This window comes from Dermacentor silvarum, chromosome 8 (genome assembly GCF_013339745.2).
Source record: "Dermacentor silvarum isolate Dsil-2018 chromosome 8, BIME_Dsil_1.4, whole genome shotgun sequence".
In the NCBI taxonomy this organism is placed as follows: domain Eukaryota; kingdom Metazoa; phylum Arthropoda; class Arachnida; order Ixodida; family Ixodidae; genus Dermacentor; species Dermacentor silvarum.
Window position 1 is genome coordinate 5,142,193 of NC_051161.1, and position 15,402 is coordinate 5,157,594.

The 15,402-nt window shown below is 45.0% G+C and overlaps 1 protein-coding gene and 1 long non-coding RNA gene across 2 annotated transcripts in view; both read left to right on the forward strand.

Moving 5' to 3' along the window:
• The window catches only part of LOC119460541 (arfGAP with SH3 domain, ANK repeat and PH domain-containing protein-like), a 107,350-nt gene that overhangs the window by 72,220 nt on the left and 19,728 nt on the right, over nucleotides 1-15,402 (forward strand). The window contains exons 24-26 of the mRNA XM_037721469.2: nucleotides 10,944-10,989; nucleotides 13,497-13,570; nucleotides 14,371-14,570. Coding sequence (XP_037577397.1) covers nucleotides 10,944-10,989; nucleotides 13,497-13,570; nucleotides 14,371-14,570 — 320 coding nt within the window. The remainder of the gene's footprint in view (nucleotides 1-10,943; nucleotides 10,990-13,496; nucleotides 13,571-14,370; nucleotides 14,571-15,402) is intronic.
• On the forward strand, nucleotides 5,749-8,852 carry LOC125947603 (uncharacterized). Its single transcript, XR_007468431.1, has 2 exons — nucleotides 5,749-7,466; nucleotides 7,965-8,852. It is a non-coding gene; the product is annotated as an uncharacterized LOC125947603 (long non-coding RNA).

A 15,402-nucleotide genomic window follows, 5' to 3' on the forward strand; every position in this document is an offset into this window, starting at 1 on the left:
GGATGTAGAAGTGTTAGGTAAGGTTAAGTGCAGTGACCATAGGTTAGTGAGGTCTAGGATTTCTCTCAATTTGAAGAGAGAAAGAGTGAAATTAGTCAAGAGGAAACAAGCCAACCTAGAGGCAGTAAGGGTAAAAGCAGACCAATTCAGGCTGGTGCTCGCAAACAAATATGCAGCTTTAGAAAAGGAAGATGAAGACAACACAGAGGTAATGAATGAAACCGTAACTAGGTTGATCACAGAAGCAGCAATTGAAGTGGGAGGTAAGGCACCAAGGCAATTAGTAGGTAAGCTCTCCCAGGAAACAAAGGACCTAATAAAGAAATGACAAAACAGGAAAATGTCCTACTCAAGAGATGAGATGGCATAGGACAAGGCAAGATGTATGCACTGAAAGATAAGCATGTAAATATCATCAGCAATTTCGATAACATAGTAAAAGCAGCGGAAGAATTCTATACTGACCTGTACAGGTTCCCAGAACAGCCAAGCTACTTTCATTCGAAATAGTGATGAACCGGATACAGAGGCTCCTTCTATAACTAGCGATGAAGTTAGAAGGGCCTTGAAAGACATGACCAGGGGAAAAGCTGCTGGAGAAGATAGAATAACAGTAGATTTAATCAAAGATGGAGGAGATATCATGCTTAAAAAGCTTGCGGCCCTTTATACACAATGCCTCACAACTTCATGTGTACCAGAGAGCTGGAAGAACGCCAACATTATACTAATCCATAAGAAGGGAGACGTTAAAGAACTGAAGAATTATAGACCCATTAGCTTGCTTTCAGTATTGTATAAAATATTCACCAAGTTAATTTCCAATAGAATCAGGGCAACACTTGACTTCAGCCAACCAAGAGAACAGGCTGGTTTCAGGAAGGGATATTCTACGATGGATCATATCCATGTCATCGATTCAGGCAAAAACGCCCATGTGCTTACGTTGTAGTGCACGTTAAAGAACCCCAGGTGGTCAAAATTATTCCAGAGCCCTCCACTACGGCGTGCCTCATAATCAGAACTGGTTTTGGTACGTAAAACCCCAGAAAGAAGAAGAATCAGGTAATTGAGAAATCTGCGGAGTACAATCAACCTCTCTATATGGCTTTCATAGATTATGAAAAGGCATTTTATTCAGTAGAGATACCAGCAGTCATAGAGGCATTGCGTAATCAAGGGGTACAGGAGGCCTACGTGAATATCTTAGCAAACATCTACAAGGATTCCACAGCTACCTTGATTCTCCACATGAAAAGTAGAAAGTTACCTGTCAAGAAAGGGGTCAGGCAAGGAGACACAATTTCTCCAATGCTATTCACTGCATGCTTAGAAGAAGTATTCAAGCTCTTAGACTGGGAAGGCTTAGGAGTGAGGATCAACGGCGAATATCTCAGCAACCTTCGGTTTGCAGATGACATTGTCCTATTCAGCAGCGATGGAGACGAATTACAGCAAATGATTGAGGACCTTAATCGAGAAAGTGTAAGAATTGGGTTGAAGATGAATATGCAGAAGACAAAGATAATGTTCAATAGCCTGGCAAGGGAACAAGAATTCAGGATCGCCAGTCAGCCTCTTTAGTCTGTAAAGGAGTATGTTTACCTAGGTCAATTACTCACAGGGGACCCTGATCACGAGAAAGAAATTTACAGACGAATAAAATTGGGTTGGAGTGCATATGGCAGGCATTGCCAAATCCTGACTGGGAGCTTACCACTGTCGCTGAAAAGTGTACAATCATTGCATTCTACTGGTGCTAACATATGGGGCAGAAACTTGGAGGTTTCAGTTCAGTTTCAGTTTATTATTCATTCACACAGTTATTTAAACAAGAAATAATATACAGACAAGGGTCCCATAGTCAGCGACTGCGCCGGGACCCTTGATTAATTGTTATATAAAAAAAAAAATTGGAATACAGAGCAGAGAAACAACAAAATGGAATAAGCAAAAATACAAATTAGCAATATAACATTATACCAAGTTAATCACACAGCAAATAATTCTTAAGTTGGTGTTTAAATGAGTACAAGGTAGATGAGAATTTAATGGCATATGGTAGACTGTTCCAAAGTTTAAGTGCGCAAAAAGAGGAAGCCATCTTTCCGTAATTAGTATGGCATAAAGGTAACAGGAAATTTCCTTCTGCTGTATTAGGATTAAGAAGTAGATCAGAACAAACGAAGTTGTAAGAAACTTGTTTAGTTAATAGTTTGAAAAATAATATCGCTAAATGATAGTTGAACAAATCTGTAACTTGAAGAATGCGGTTTGTACGTAGTACACCAACAAAGAAGCTCGAGAACAAGTTAAGGACCGCACAAAGAGCGATGGAACGAAAAATCTTAGGACTAACATTAAGAGACAGGAATAGAGCGGTGTGGATCAGAGAACAAACGGGGATAAACGATATTCTAGTTGACATTAAGGGGAAGAAATGGACCTGGGCAGGCCATGTAATGCGTAGGATGGATAACCGGTGGACCATTAGTGTTACAGAATGGATACCAAGAGAAGGGAAGCGCAGTCGAGGTCGGCAGAAAACCAGATGGAATGATGAAGTTAGGAAATTTGCAGGCGCAAGTTGGAATACGCTAGCACAAGACAGGGGTAATTGGAGATCGCAGGGAGAGGCCTTCGTCCTGCAGTGGACATAAAATATAGGCAGATGATGGTGATGATGATCGCTGCGAGGAATTACCAAGTGATCATATGCACCTGATCCCCTAAATGCAGCCTCCAATGATATCTTGTAGCTCATTGATATTTGCGAAATGTCTCTTGAGCAATCGTTGTTTTAAGTAACGCCACAAAAAATAATTACATATTGTCAGGTCTGGAGGGTAGGCCGGCCATGAGGTGTTGGCTGTCTTGTTTGAAAAATGGCAGTAAGCCTCGATACAATGAAGTCAAGACAGGGGTAATTGGAGATCGCAGGGAGAGGCCTTCGTCCTGTAGCAGACATGAATATAGGCTGATGATGATGATGATCAAAATTTTGTTATATTGAAAGTCGACTTTTTATGCGAATAAATACAGTGACTGACGGATTTTCTTACACATAAGAGGCCATAAAAATGTTTCAAATTATCGAGCCATTGGGAAAAAAATGTTTCCTCCGCCTTTAGCTTCAATGTGTCTCCTAGACTCAAGATTACGCGACTTCTAACATTAGTCGCAAAGAAAGACAGTGCACGTGAAGCCACCTCAGCTCCCCCAGCCTACACACCCGCTGAAGATTATACCTCCAAGATAGGGCATGTATGGTAGTGCATTTTATGAATACAAGCTCGATGATACGAATCTCACGGGGTCGCGAAAAATATTCGTATTAGCCGAAATTCGTATCATCGAAACACAATTAAAACTACGGTCGAATCTCGATAATTCTAACTCGAAAGGCCCAAAAATTTGTTCGAATTAAAAGGACGTATTTTTGAAGTATTCGTGCACCACATAGCACGATGCACGAACGGTGCGAGTCGTGAAATATCGGGCGCGCAAGCACATCGCAAGCGCGGGCCACGAAACTGCCCACGCCGGCTAACGGTCGCTTCCCGATAACGACAGAAAACGAAGCTTCGGGGAGCGAGCGGGCGGCGCCGGCACACGGGTGCGCGCGGAGACCGTCGAAGGTGAGGGAGGAGGGCGGCAGGGAAGCGGATTTGGCGGCGTCAACTCCGCCGCTTCGGTGGCTCCCCTCGCCCTCCCTCTCAACTCCCTCGTAGCTCTCTCACCTTCGACTCCGTGCGCACATCTCCGTGCGCGCCCGCCGCTGTGCTGGCGCCAGCTTATTTTAGCCGCTCCCTGAAGTCTAGTTTTCTGCCGTTATCGGGAAGCGAGCGTTCGCGGGCGTGGGCAGTTTCAGTGGCCCGACTGCGCCTCCGCCGCAGCTTCCCTCTGCGTTGCTGCCGCAGCGTGCAAGGTCAACATGTGACTAGAAAATAGAGGAGAAGGGTTCACTGCCGTTTTATCCTCAATTGTATCTTCCGGCTCAGGGGGCACCTCTTCTGGACTCCCGAAGAAGCCGCATTTGCTGAAGCAGTTCGCTACGGTAGTCGGAGTTACCCGATCCCATGCCATAGCTATAAAATGGATGGCGTCCAGGAGACTTATTCGCAGGTCTCCTTCGTCCTTTCGATCAATTTTAGCAAGTAGGCGGTGCACAAGAAGGCTCTTGAAATGGTGCTTAACGTTCTTTATAATCCCAGCGTCAAGGGGTTGCAGGTGCGTCGTCGTGTTCGCGGGTAAAAAGACAAGTTTGACGTTTTGAAGCGTTACTTGCCTCGGGTGGGCGGCGCACTGGTCAAGAAACAGAACAATCTTCCGATTCTTGCATGCCATCCTCCTGTCAAGGAGCGACAGAAACTCTTCGAACAGCGCCGCCGTCATCCACGCCTTTTTGTTTTCGCGATAGACACACGGCAAATGACTCGCGCGCTTGAAGCACCGGGGCTTTTGAAACTTGCCAACTACCGTGAGCTTAAGTTTCTCCGATCCGTCGGCGTTACAGCAGAAGAGAACCGTAATGCGCTCTTTGCTTTTTTTGCCTCCTTTGCATGTGCTTTCCTTTTAAACAGAGGCTCTTCTCGGGTTGCAGGTTAAAAAACAGACCTGCCTCATCAGCATTAAAAACATTACGAGGCTCATACTCCACGATGAGTGACGGCAGCTTCGCTAGCCAGTCGCTGACAACTGCCTCGTCAGCTTTTTTCGCTTCGCCACAAACGCTTTTATAAACGAGACCGTGCCTAGTCTTAAAACGCTGCAGCCACCCCCCTGAGGCCTGGAATCCATCGATGTGCAGAGCAAGTGCAAACTGGTCGGCTTTCTCCCGCAAAACTTTACCGTCAATATTTACACCAGCTGCTGTTACTTCTTTAAACCAAGTCAGGAGATTCTCCTCAAGCTTCACGTGCTGAGCGGTCTTCGCTTGCTTCGCGTTGACGTTGAACGAAAGCACGTTTTTCATGATAGAGTCTCGCTGTGCAACAATTGTGCTCAGTGTTGACGTTGCGAGGCCTAGCTCCTTAGCCAACTCCGTCCGCTTCCTCTTGGGATCCTCATCGACCTTTCGAAGAATGTCTAATTTCTCTTTAAAGGAGAGTGCTTTCCGCTTGCGAGACATAGCTCGCTGCGACTAGGCAATATGGTGCAAACACGAAGAACGCGGTCCGAAGCGCAGCAGCCACTCCATCTGATGGCTCGCAGAAAAGGAGGAAAAGTACAAAAGCACCAAAAGCGCCACCGCTTCAAACTCTTCGCGCCCAGTCGCGGAGTCCGCGCTGTCCGGCGCCGCGCCTCTGCACCAAAAGAGAAGGAGAGAAAGCGCGTGACTGCGCGCTGTTCTCTTTCGCGGCCGTCGGTGGGGCGGCGTTTATTCGTATCAACCGACGCAGGCTGAAAATCGATTCGTAACAACCGTTCTCTAGCACGTTGCAAAGTAATGGGGCTCGGCCGGGACCACAGAAAAATTCGTATCATCCGGAAATTCGTATTAGCCGTGATCGTATCATCGAGCTTTTACTGTAATGCTTGTAGTCATTTGAGCTAGAGATATTTTGCATTGAAACAATCATTTTTTCTACCCATTTATTATCTTCAATCTTTGGTGGCTGAGGACCTGCGCTTGCATTTTGTTTGTGCATAACTGTGTTATTATTGTACAAAGATTATATATATATAACGAGAAGATAGGGAACCAAGGGGCCTGATTTTTATTAATCATATCATAAGAAGGACACTAAGGACAACATCAGGGAAATTACTTGTACTTACTAATTGAAATAAAGAAATAATAAATTAATGGAAATGAAAATGGATGAAAAACAACTGACCGCAGGTCAATCCCACGTCTTCGCATTACGCGTGCGATGCTCTTACCATTGAGCTACCGCGGCGCCATTTTCCCATCCGTTTTCTGGGGTATTCATGTTTTTACTAATAGAAATTACTCTCACCCCCGTATTCTTAAACACGCCTTCACTCAACGCTTCTCCTCGACTCGGCCAAGTCGAGGCGACGAGCGTTCGTTCACTCAAGGCGCCGTTTCATGAACACTACTTCACATTTCCTCCGCCTAGGAACGCCTTGAAAATGCGGCCTTGACTCGAGTGAAGTGCACCAACCGAGAAAAGCATCTGATATCAAGGCTATACTTAAATGCGCTTAACAAAAGCCCAATTATTTAAGACAGATATGTGTTTCCATTAATTTGGCTTCGTTATCAAATGACAACACGGCGCAATGCACAAAAGTAACAGCGGCAGCGCTGCCACTGTTAGTGTTGATAGATCACGCGGGAGCTGTGTTTGAGGTCTGGCAACAATCGCACCCCAGCAGCTGAGCATGGCGCATGGCTCAGAAACAAGAAAATTTGTGCCCGCATTTGTCTGCTGCTCATTGTTTCCTTGTGCTTAATTTGTGATTCACGTTGCAGTTGTTAATCGTGGTTATTATGGATGATATCGTCTGTGTGTGTACTGTGAACCGAGCCGGATTGACTTCGAAGGAGGCAAGGCATGGAACGGCCGATGGGCAGCTTTGTTTAACTTCAAGGCCAAGTGCTGCTGAAAGCTTTCTGAAAGCAGTAATAGGACAAAAAATAAGGGTGAGTGAACAGTTTATGCATGGAAGCACATTAAGCTGTTGCGGTTTTCATGAAGTTTCCGCCGCGCTATCAATAAAACCTGTCCGATGTATCCAAGCTTGACTGGCTCCAGTTGCTCATGCTGCGGGCATTAGCATCCGAAGCATACTATTCAAGGCAGCATAAGATTGCGCGAGACAGTTTTTTTTTTTTTTTTTTTTTTTTTTGCATTGGAGCTTGGGGGAGATTCGACGAGACATGCTGTTATCGGTTCAGCTCTTTAAACATAAATGCACAAGGCACCGCTCTGCGCCTGTGTCCGATGATCATTCCAGTATCGCGTAAGAAATCTTTCAGTAGAGAAGAAGCAGTTGTATACATGTGGCAGAATGCATATGGTTGAGTGCGTAGCACCGGCAGTTTTAAGGAAACAAACGTTTTTCAGTCATGTACTTTATTTTAGAAGCCGTGGTGGTTAGTCGGTTTGTTCAAATTGTAGCACATATCATCAATGAAGCAGCACTAGTGCCTGCTTTTCCAGTGCTGCTTCACTTCACATATACGCTACGCAATATTTTATTCTTCCAAAAATTCACTTGTCAGTAGATGATTACCAGCATTAGTGTTTTTTCGTCTTATCTTTTTCAATGTGCTATGTCGTAGCATTTCCTGCACATTCCATAAACTGTGCTTTCAAGTTCACTCAACAGCCACATTTTTTTCAGTTGTGCTATGTCTTTTCATTTCAGTTGCTTAGGTGCACTGAACTTAGCGTGTGAACGCCATACGTACATATCATTTTTGGCATTCTGCTGCAGGATGTGGGCCTTGGAAAGACCAGCTAATGGAAAAAAATCAACGTCTGTGTTGCATGGTAAGACATGTGACTGACGTGAAAGCATCGATAGATACGGTGCCTGACTTTTGCAAATGCACCATCTCGCTTCCCTGAAAGAACATAGGTGCTGTGGAAGTACTTGACTGATCTGCCCGGTAGTTAATCTGTGCTTATTTTTCATACTTATCATTAATAATATTGATGTTATGTCTGGCCACAACCGCAAAATGAAACAGCTATGCCATAATGAAATCAAACTCTTATTTCATTCCTCTTCAACAGTCATATATTATTGTTTTGAAGAGCATAGTTATGATTATGATGTGCGAAGTCATGAGTTGCCCATGATGTGTTACAGTTGAGACGTGAGATTTTTTACTGCCCATAATTTGTAATGTAGCACTGTAGTATTTAGTGGTATGCTGAAGCTACTTTTGCATGAGCAAGTGTAAATCAAGAAATATACCATAATTATGGTACATCTCAGCTTTGCTGAACTCATGGTAGTAATGCGCTCTATACTGTATTTTTCAGCAACACCATTGTGACAGTCTGCATCACCATTTGGCCTGTTGTGGGATCCCAGAAGACACGCTTTGTTCCTCTGTCAATTACTGAACTTCTGCAAGCCCTATGGAAGCCAACTGTAATCCGCATCGAATGGAACAAATTCATTGTTCTGGCCTTCATAATTCATCTTAAGCTGAAGTTAGAACCGGAGCTGAAACAGCGTATATTCTATAAGGATTTACCACGGCATTCTGTCGGGTGCCCACACCCAACAGTCTACTGTCTAGAACACGGATGATGTTTTATTCTAGAATAGCTTTGTCAGTAGTACTACTGCTTGTGTTTGTAGGATCAGAGTCCACGCTCTTTTTTGCAATTCTATCAGAACACAAAAAGACGAGGATAATTTTAATTTATTGTCTCAGAGATTGACACTTGGATTGACCAGAAATAATTCAGTGATACAGACTGCTTTATTAAATATGGCTTAAGAAAAGAAACCTGGATGAAAAATACAGACTTAAGCTGCAAGGCAGATGTACGCAAAATGCCGTTAGTGGTGATGTTTGAGCTGTTAGGATGTCAGAAACGAGATAGAGGTTTCAGCCAAAATAGTGCGACAATGACTACAGTGCAGCAGGACACATTAACTGAAGCTCCACTCTTCTCCACTTGCACACCAATGCAAGCGCAGCACCCTTGAAAAGGCAGTTGCTCTGCGTGGTTGCGTTGGCAGCCTGGTTCCTGCATAAGGGAAGGGGTTGGTCATAAACATACAATGATCTTAATGCACATAAAAACTAGCTTAGGTACTGTATTCGTTTTCTTCAGTTTACTTTTCGTAGTAAATACATTCTTAAAGGTTTTCATTGTGTTCAGGAAGCCGTTTTTTTTTTTTTTTTTTTTTTTTTTGCATTGATGAGCTCGGACTTTTCATTCGTATTTGCAAAGATACAGTTTTAAGGTGGTCTGGCGTTTGCACAGCCAGACCGACAAACACCAATCTCACACTTACATAATGCACTCACTAATAGCCGGAATGTGCGCAACAAATATATGTGACATATATCTGCTACCACTTGCTAGCGTTTTCTGTATTAGGAGCTCGGTCAACTGGTACAGCTTTTTTTTTATCACAATCAAGATAATGTGATGTACAAAAACTATCCTATGTTGCATTGTTATTCATTGTTTTGTATTGAAATAAAACATTACATTCCCTCTGTATACTGCAGGTATAATTATGAAAACCATTTCGTAGTTGCTCACTTCCTCGTTGGGCTTGGATGTTCATAAGCATGATAAGCGAATTAAACTGAATATTTTGAAGCAGGGCTCACATAATTATCGCTAACGACTTTAAATAGCAGCTACTGCACACGTCCCATGCAAAATTACAGTATACTTTTTGTTTTCCCTAGAGCAACTAACTGCATGAAATTATAGAGAAAAAGAAAAGTGAACGCACCTGGTCGTTTATAGAGATGCTCGCCTTGCTGTGGTGTGCATCGCCATCCTTGGAATAGCGTAGTAGGTGATGCACCCGAGTACAAACCTCTCAGGCGGAGCGAATACCGGCGCTCACGCAGCCAGACCCGCATCCAGCAATCGAGCACACAGGCAGTGCACCCACTAATGGCAGGAATCTTCGCAGTTCTTTTCATAGGTTCAAACTCCGCCGCAGTTATGTATCTTGCCGCGCTTCAAATGATCCTGTTTTGTATGATAACACACGAGAAACACGGCACTTGCGCTGATAATAGTTTCGGAGCACTCGCACGAGGAATGCAGGTCATCAACTGGCTCATGCACGGAATAAGAGGACATGTCACTGCACTGGCTGGCAGTCTTCTTGACAGGACGGCCAATCTTTCTCGGTGCCACAGTAGAATTACTCCATTGCCGAAGCGCTCCAGAGGATTGCACCGGTCCGTAAAATGATGCCCTTGAAGATGCACAGCATCGTTAACGAAAGAAAAGCTGCTGAGGCAACTGGCGTCCAACTGAGAAAGCCGACGAGGCGAGCGACAGATCACAACGCAGCCATGTTTGCGCACTAACTTCACTCAAGGAGCGATTCAAGGTAGCTGCGGGGCTACCTTGAGATTCTCGAGTAAAACGCTCGAGGTTTCCTTCACTCAAGGCGCGTTTCGAGTGGAGGGCGATTTGTGAAATGAAAAGCCACCCTCAAGGAGCATTTCGAATGGAGGGTCGAGTCGAGGTGCGTTTGTCAATACGGGGGTCAGAGTGTTCGCCAGGGCCACCACTCAAAAACCATAGCGGCGGATGTGGAACATCCTTTCTGCCACAGGCGTCACTTGTAAGTGACCTTTTTGGGTGAAGGCAACTGGTCAATAAACCCACGCATTTCCCCTATGTAGTCCTTGGTGTCTTTGTTCGTTGGTTTCTTATGATTAATAAAAATCAGGCCCCTCTGTTCCCCATCTTCTCATTCATTACATAATGAGGGTCTCGAATCCGGCAACATTGACGCCTTCAGGTAGCATGCGTGGGTTTATTGACCAGATTCCTTCACCCAAGAAGATCGCGTACTCGTGACGCCTGCGGCAGAAAGGATGTTCCACATCCGCCGCTAAGGTTTTTGAGTGGTGGCGCTGGCTAACACTCCCAGAGTTATTTCTAGTAGTAAAAACATAAATACCCCACAAAGTGGATGGGAAAATGGCGCAGCGATAGCTCAATGGTAAGAGCATCGCGCACGTAATGCGAAGACGTGGGATTGTTCCCCACCTGCGGCCAGTTGGTTTTTCATCCATTTTCATTTCCATTAATTTATCATTTCTTCAATTCAATTAGTAAGTACAAGTAATTTCCCTATGTTGTCCTTGGTTTCTATGTTTGTTGGCTTGTTATGATATGATATATATATATATAAACTAAGTTGAAAGTGTTTGATGCTCTTGCTAAGTTATGATAGTAACCTCTGACGTGTGCATCATTTAAAGTGGGCACTCACCCATCTCTTTTTGGTGTTTCCACCAGGTTCCTCCCGGCAGAACCTGTCCCAGGGATCAGATGTGCTGAAAGGGTAGGCATCTCCTCTCCAACTACGCATCATTTAATATGTAATAGCTCACATGGCACTATTAGTGCATTAGCTCCTGAGCCATACCACATTGACACTTTTTATGTAATAGTACTTTTCATCAGGCCAAAGTGCTGTGAGTGCAGACGCAGTACTTACAGCCTGGGCTTCTGATTTAACTTTTTTCTTGCTGTGCCATGGCAGATACAGTAGACTTCTGTTGCACCAGTTAAACTCCAGTTAATTCAATTTTTTCGTTAATTTGATACCGACAAAACATCCCAGCTGGCAGCCATGTATTTTTATGCGCCCAAACATTTGTTATTTTGATCCTGAAATTGCCCTTAGCTGGATAATGCAAGCTGATTCTGAATTGTTAGCACACACATGCCTGACCCCAGTGTTGGTGACTCCAATAGCTACAACGTCTGTCTTGGCGGTGCTGAGGAAACAGTCAATCTTTAAACACATGTCAACTCCCGCCAAAATTTTTTTTTTTTTTTTGTTGCCCTCACTCGAAAGATTTCCAAACGAAAATGGTAGCTCACAATGAATCATTGCAGTATTTATCCAGTTATTACACACACTTTTTCTTGCAGGCAAATGGGCTGAAAAATTGCCTGCCTAATATGCCAGTTGGATACGAAAACCAAACCGCATTCATGTCATTCCCAACAGCAGCCAGATCACAAGGCATCACAAGATGGTGAAAGAATAATTTCTCACATTCACACTTTGATTAAGAAAGCTCATTCAAAAGATGTTATTTTACTTGCCAAGCTTGTTGCCAGCAAGTCGCTTCACATTTCTTTGGCATTTCACTTGGAGTAGGACATTGCAAAGTTTGGCACACGCGCGGTTGTTTGCTATGCTACTACATTAAGCGTCATCACAACCGTTTGCACCATAGGAGACAACCGAGTGAGCCGGAGTTATAGCCAAAACGTCGAAATGTCCCGTCTCACATGACCACTTTCTGCATCATGACATTAAAACATAGTCACCACTTGGGAAACGAGACTACAAATGGCTGTAGAAAAGTGCTTATACAGTGCAACCCCGCTGATACGTTTTTTTCACGGGACTGTAAAAAAAAAAAGAAGAAGAAGAAGAAGAAACAGCGTAAGAGCTGGGAAATGCAAGAGTGGAGAAACAGGAAAAATTGAGAAATTTGAGTAGTGGTGAACTGCACACAGTATTATTTTAATTCTTACGTTTGACAAAAAAGTCACAGTTTGGCCCGATAGCCAAAGCATCGATTGCGATCGTAAATTAGTAGACAGCTATACAAAGTAAGGATAGTAATTTTATCATCCGTATAAACTTGTAAACATTCGCTTATTAACTATATTAACAAGTGTGGTGTCAGCGCGCACAGGCAAACATGAACACATCACACTTGATGAGTGTGGACACTCGCTGTTAAAACGCTGGCTTGAGGAAGCGCGGCAGCAGCAGCAAGCGATGCGACCTTGGTGTTGCCTATCACTTCAATGCAAACTGAGCGGCGAGACGCAGCACGCACTAAGGTATGAGCCGTCAGCACACCTACACTGTCTAGACTCTGCCCCCAACGTAGATCGCTTTCAAGATACGGCCTGCACGACAGAGCACTGCGTAGTTGATGCCAGAATACAACCCCTTCCCCCCCCCCCCCTGGGCTTCGAGCGCGATGGCTGAAGGAGCGCTTCCTCCCCACTTTTCTTTCTCGCGCATGTGAGATTTAGCCGCGGTCGTCAGCTCCCCTCACACGCCTTTACTGGCACATACAGCATACAGCGTGCGGCAACATCGTTATCGCCCTTGGACTTCATACGGAACATCTATGAGCCAAAACCAATTTTAGGGCCCCAACGCGTCATAGACACCATCTTTAGATAGCAAATATGGATCTCAAAGGTCATGCTTTTGCTGACGGAAACCGAAAATGCATCAGAGGTGCCGCTCCCGGCACTTTGGGCGGGCAATCCCATCGTCAAGCCACCAAGCCAAGCGACATGAAAAGTCAACATGGCCGCTCAGGCCGGTGTGGGGTGGCAGTTCACAATGCATGATGCTGGAACGGTCCTACAGTTGCGACACAATGGCGTGGCTCCCAATGCATTGGGTCCTATGGGAGTGATGCTGGGACTGACCGAAAACGACATAACAGCCAGGAAAACGCAGCACCCGGGAACGTAAAAGATCTACTGTATTAAATTATTTAGGGTGCTCTGAGGCTTTGCAGTATTTTGATACGGTTTTGAGGTCTTGGACCTTCATTTAATGCAAAATACGAGTTGAAAATGTGATGTCAGTACTCCTATAGCATGCTCTTCATTTTGATTCTGTTTTTGTGAGAACTTAACCTCAGTTGCGCTATGTGACATCAGGTCATGCCCTAGCTATGTGGTCTGCACAGTGTGGAGACCCAGGAAAGTCAGTGATATATAGTGGTGCAAGCGCTTTGGTCACACATGCAAGCTCTTTAACACTAGCTGAATGCCATCTGCTCCCCCATATAACCCCAGAACGGAGGAGCGGCCCAACTACAGCACCTTGCAGCGACCCAAGTGCCCTCCACCTCCGGCTCCAGGGCCTACTGGTAAGTGGTTCCATTTGCCGTATAGTGCCACTTAATAAGAAGTGGAAATGTCGCATGGTAACAGGAAAAGTTTCACTTTTATGACCCACCTCTGTGTACAGCTGGCACCCCCATGTACATCCCTCAGAAGTGCTTGAATATTTATAAAACTGGCCCTGCAAAGTTACCGGCAGGCTTTACAAAACAACCTTATTGTGTACATTAAATTATCCCTGTGCTTGAAGCTGCTCCCTCTGGAAGCATTGGGCTGCTTCATGGCATTGTGGAGAGCAGCTCTGTGAGGCTGCACCAGTAAGTAAAATATATGTATAATTCTCCTGCCCACTTTGTTTGTGAGCTTGAATAACTTGAATTTCTGACACAGATAGCATGCCTGTGAAATAGAGCATGTGCAAGCAGCTTCTCCACAGATGGACATAGGTACTTCATCATCATAGACTGCCCTCTTTAGTAGACGCAACATAGGACATACACTTCCAACTCACCCAAGTGGTGGAAGTGATCCATTGCAAGCAGCACAAACAAACGACAACTAAGGCAAAACACATGTCAGCATCAAGAACATACAGTTTGCACATTGCCAATTCATATTGGATAGTTGACTCTAATGGCAGAGAGAAAGCAATGGCAGCTGTGAAGCATTGTGGGGTCACAGTCTACATTGTTGTCATGGTGCAAGGCTGTGCACATTGACAAGATGGGGAGTGCTTTGAAGTCAATCAATGTGGTGGTGTGTTGTGCTACCTGAATGTGGTTGGGGACCTTGTAGTGTGCATGATGTGTGCCTCTCTCATCACTAGCAACATCGGCTGCCTGCAACAGCGTCAGCAGTGGGGACCCTGTTGGCAGCAGCAATGGCCGTCTGCTGGATGCGGCCTTGCTGTCGAGTGGGAGTGGTGCAGCTGCTGCAGAGGTGCCCGTGCCACCGCCACGGAAGGTGGGCCACGCCCTTGTTCACCTTTGGTACACTGGACTCTGTCCCAGGCCCTCTGCTGCCAAGGTTCTTGCTCTCTGCTGCTCATCTGCATGCTCTCTGCCTTGGCCAGGCTGACGACATAGCTTGTTGAGGCCACTTTGTCAGAAGGTTTGCTGCTCCAATCATCTTTCTCTCTCTGTCATCATTATACCTGTCATTTTCCTCATCCTCCACCTGCTCTGTTTTCATTCCTCTTTGAACTTCTTTTTGGGGGTAAAGTGCGAAGCATGCTCTACTTGGTTTCAAATGTACCCAGGCTAGCCTGCTCATGGCCATATCAGCGCTCTATCCTCCCAAAGTCAAGGCTCCAAAGAGTAATCAAGTGCAGAAATCGGACATTCAAAATCACTTTGGGTCACTTTGGGTCGCTTTGGGTTCCACCACATATGCCCTGTGTAACCAAGAGATTTCATCGAGAGGAAGCCTCAGTTTTATATCGAATCAGGGCAGGATCTGCTAGTACACTGGCCTGGTTATATTAAGACGGGACGAATCAATTCTCTGCACTGTACGGCATGCGACGAGACAGGAGATATTGAACACTTTCTGTGGTCGTGCCCGAAATTCCAAGTTGAAAGGAACGCTCTTCTGGAGAATCTACAAAAAAAAGGACCTTCCGCATGCGTGCTTGCAACACCTTGTATTTCTCGAGGGATCAGTTATAGCCCGCACAGAAACTTCCCGTGTCCTTATGGAATTCTTAAGAGAAGCTGGTTTGATGGACATATGGTGAAACCCTTCAGCGTTATTGTAAGAGACGCTCAGGCGGAGCAATTGCCGGCCTTGATCGCCAGGCTAAACCTCGCCTGTTAATACAATTCACCACCACCACCACCACCACAGGAATAAAAGCATG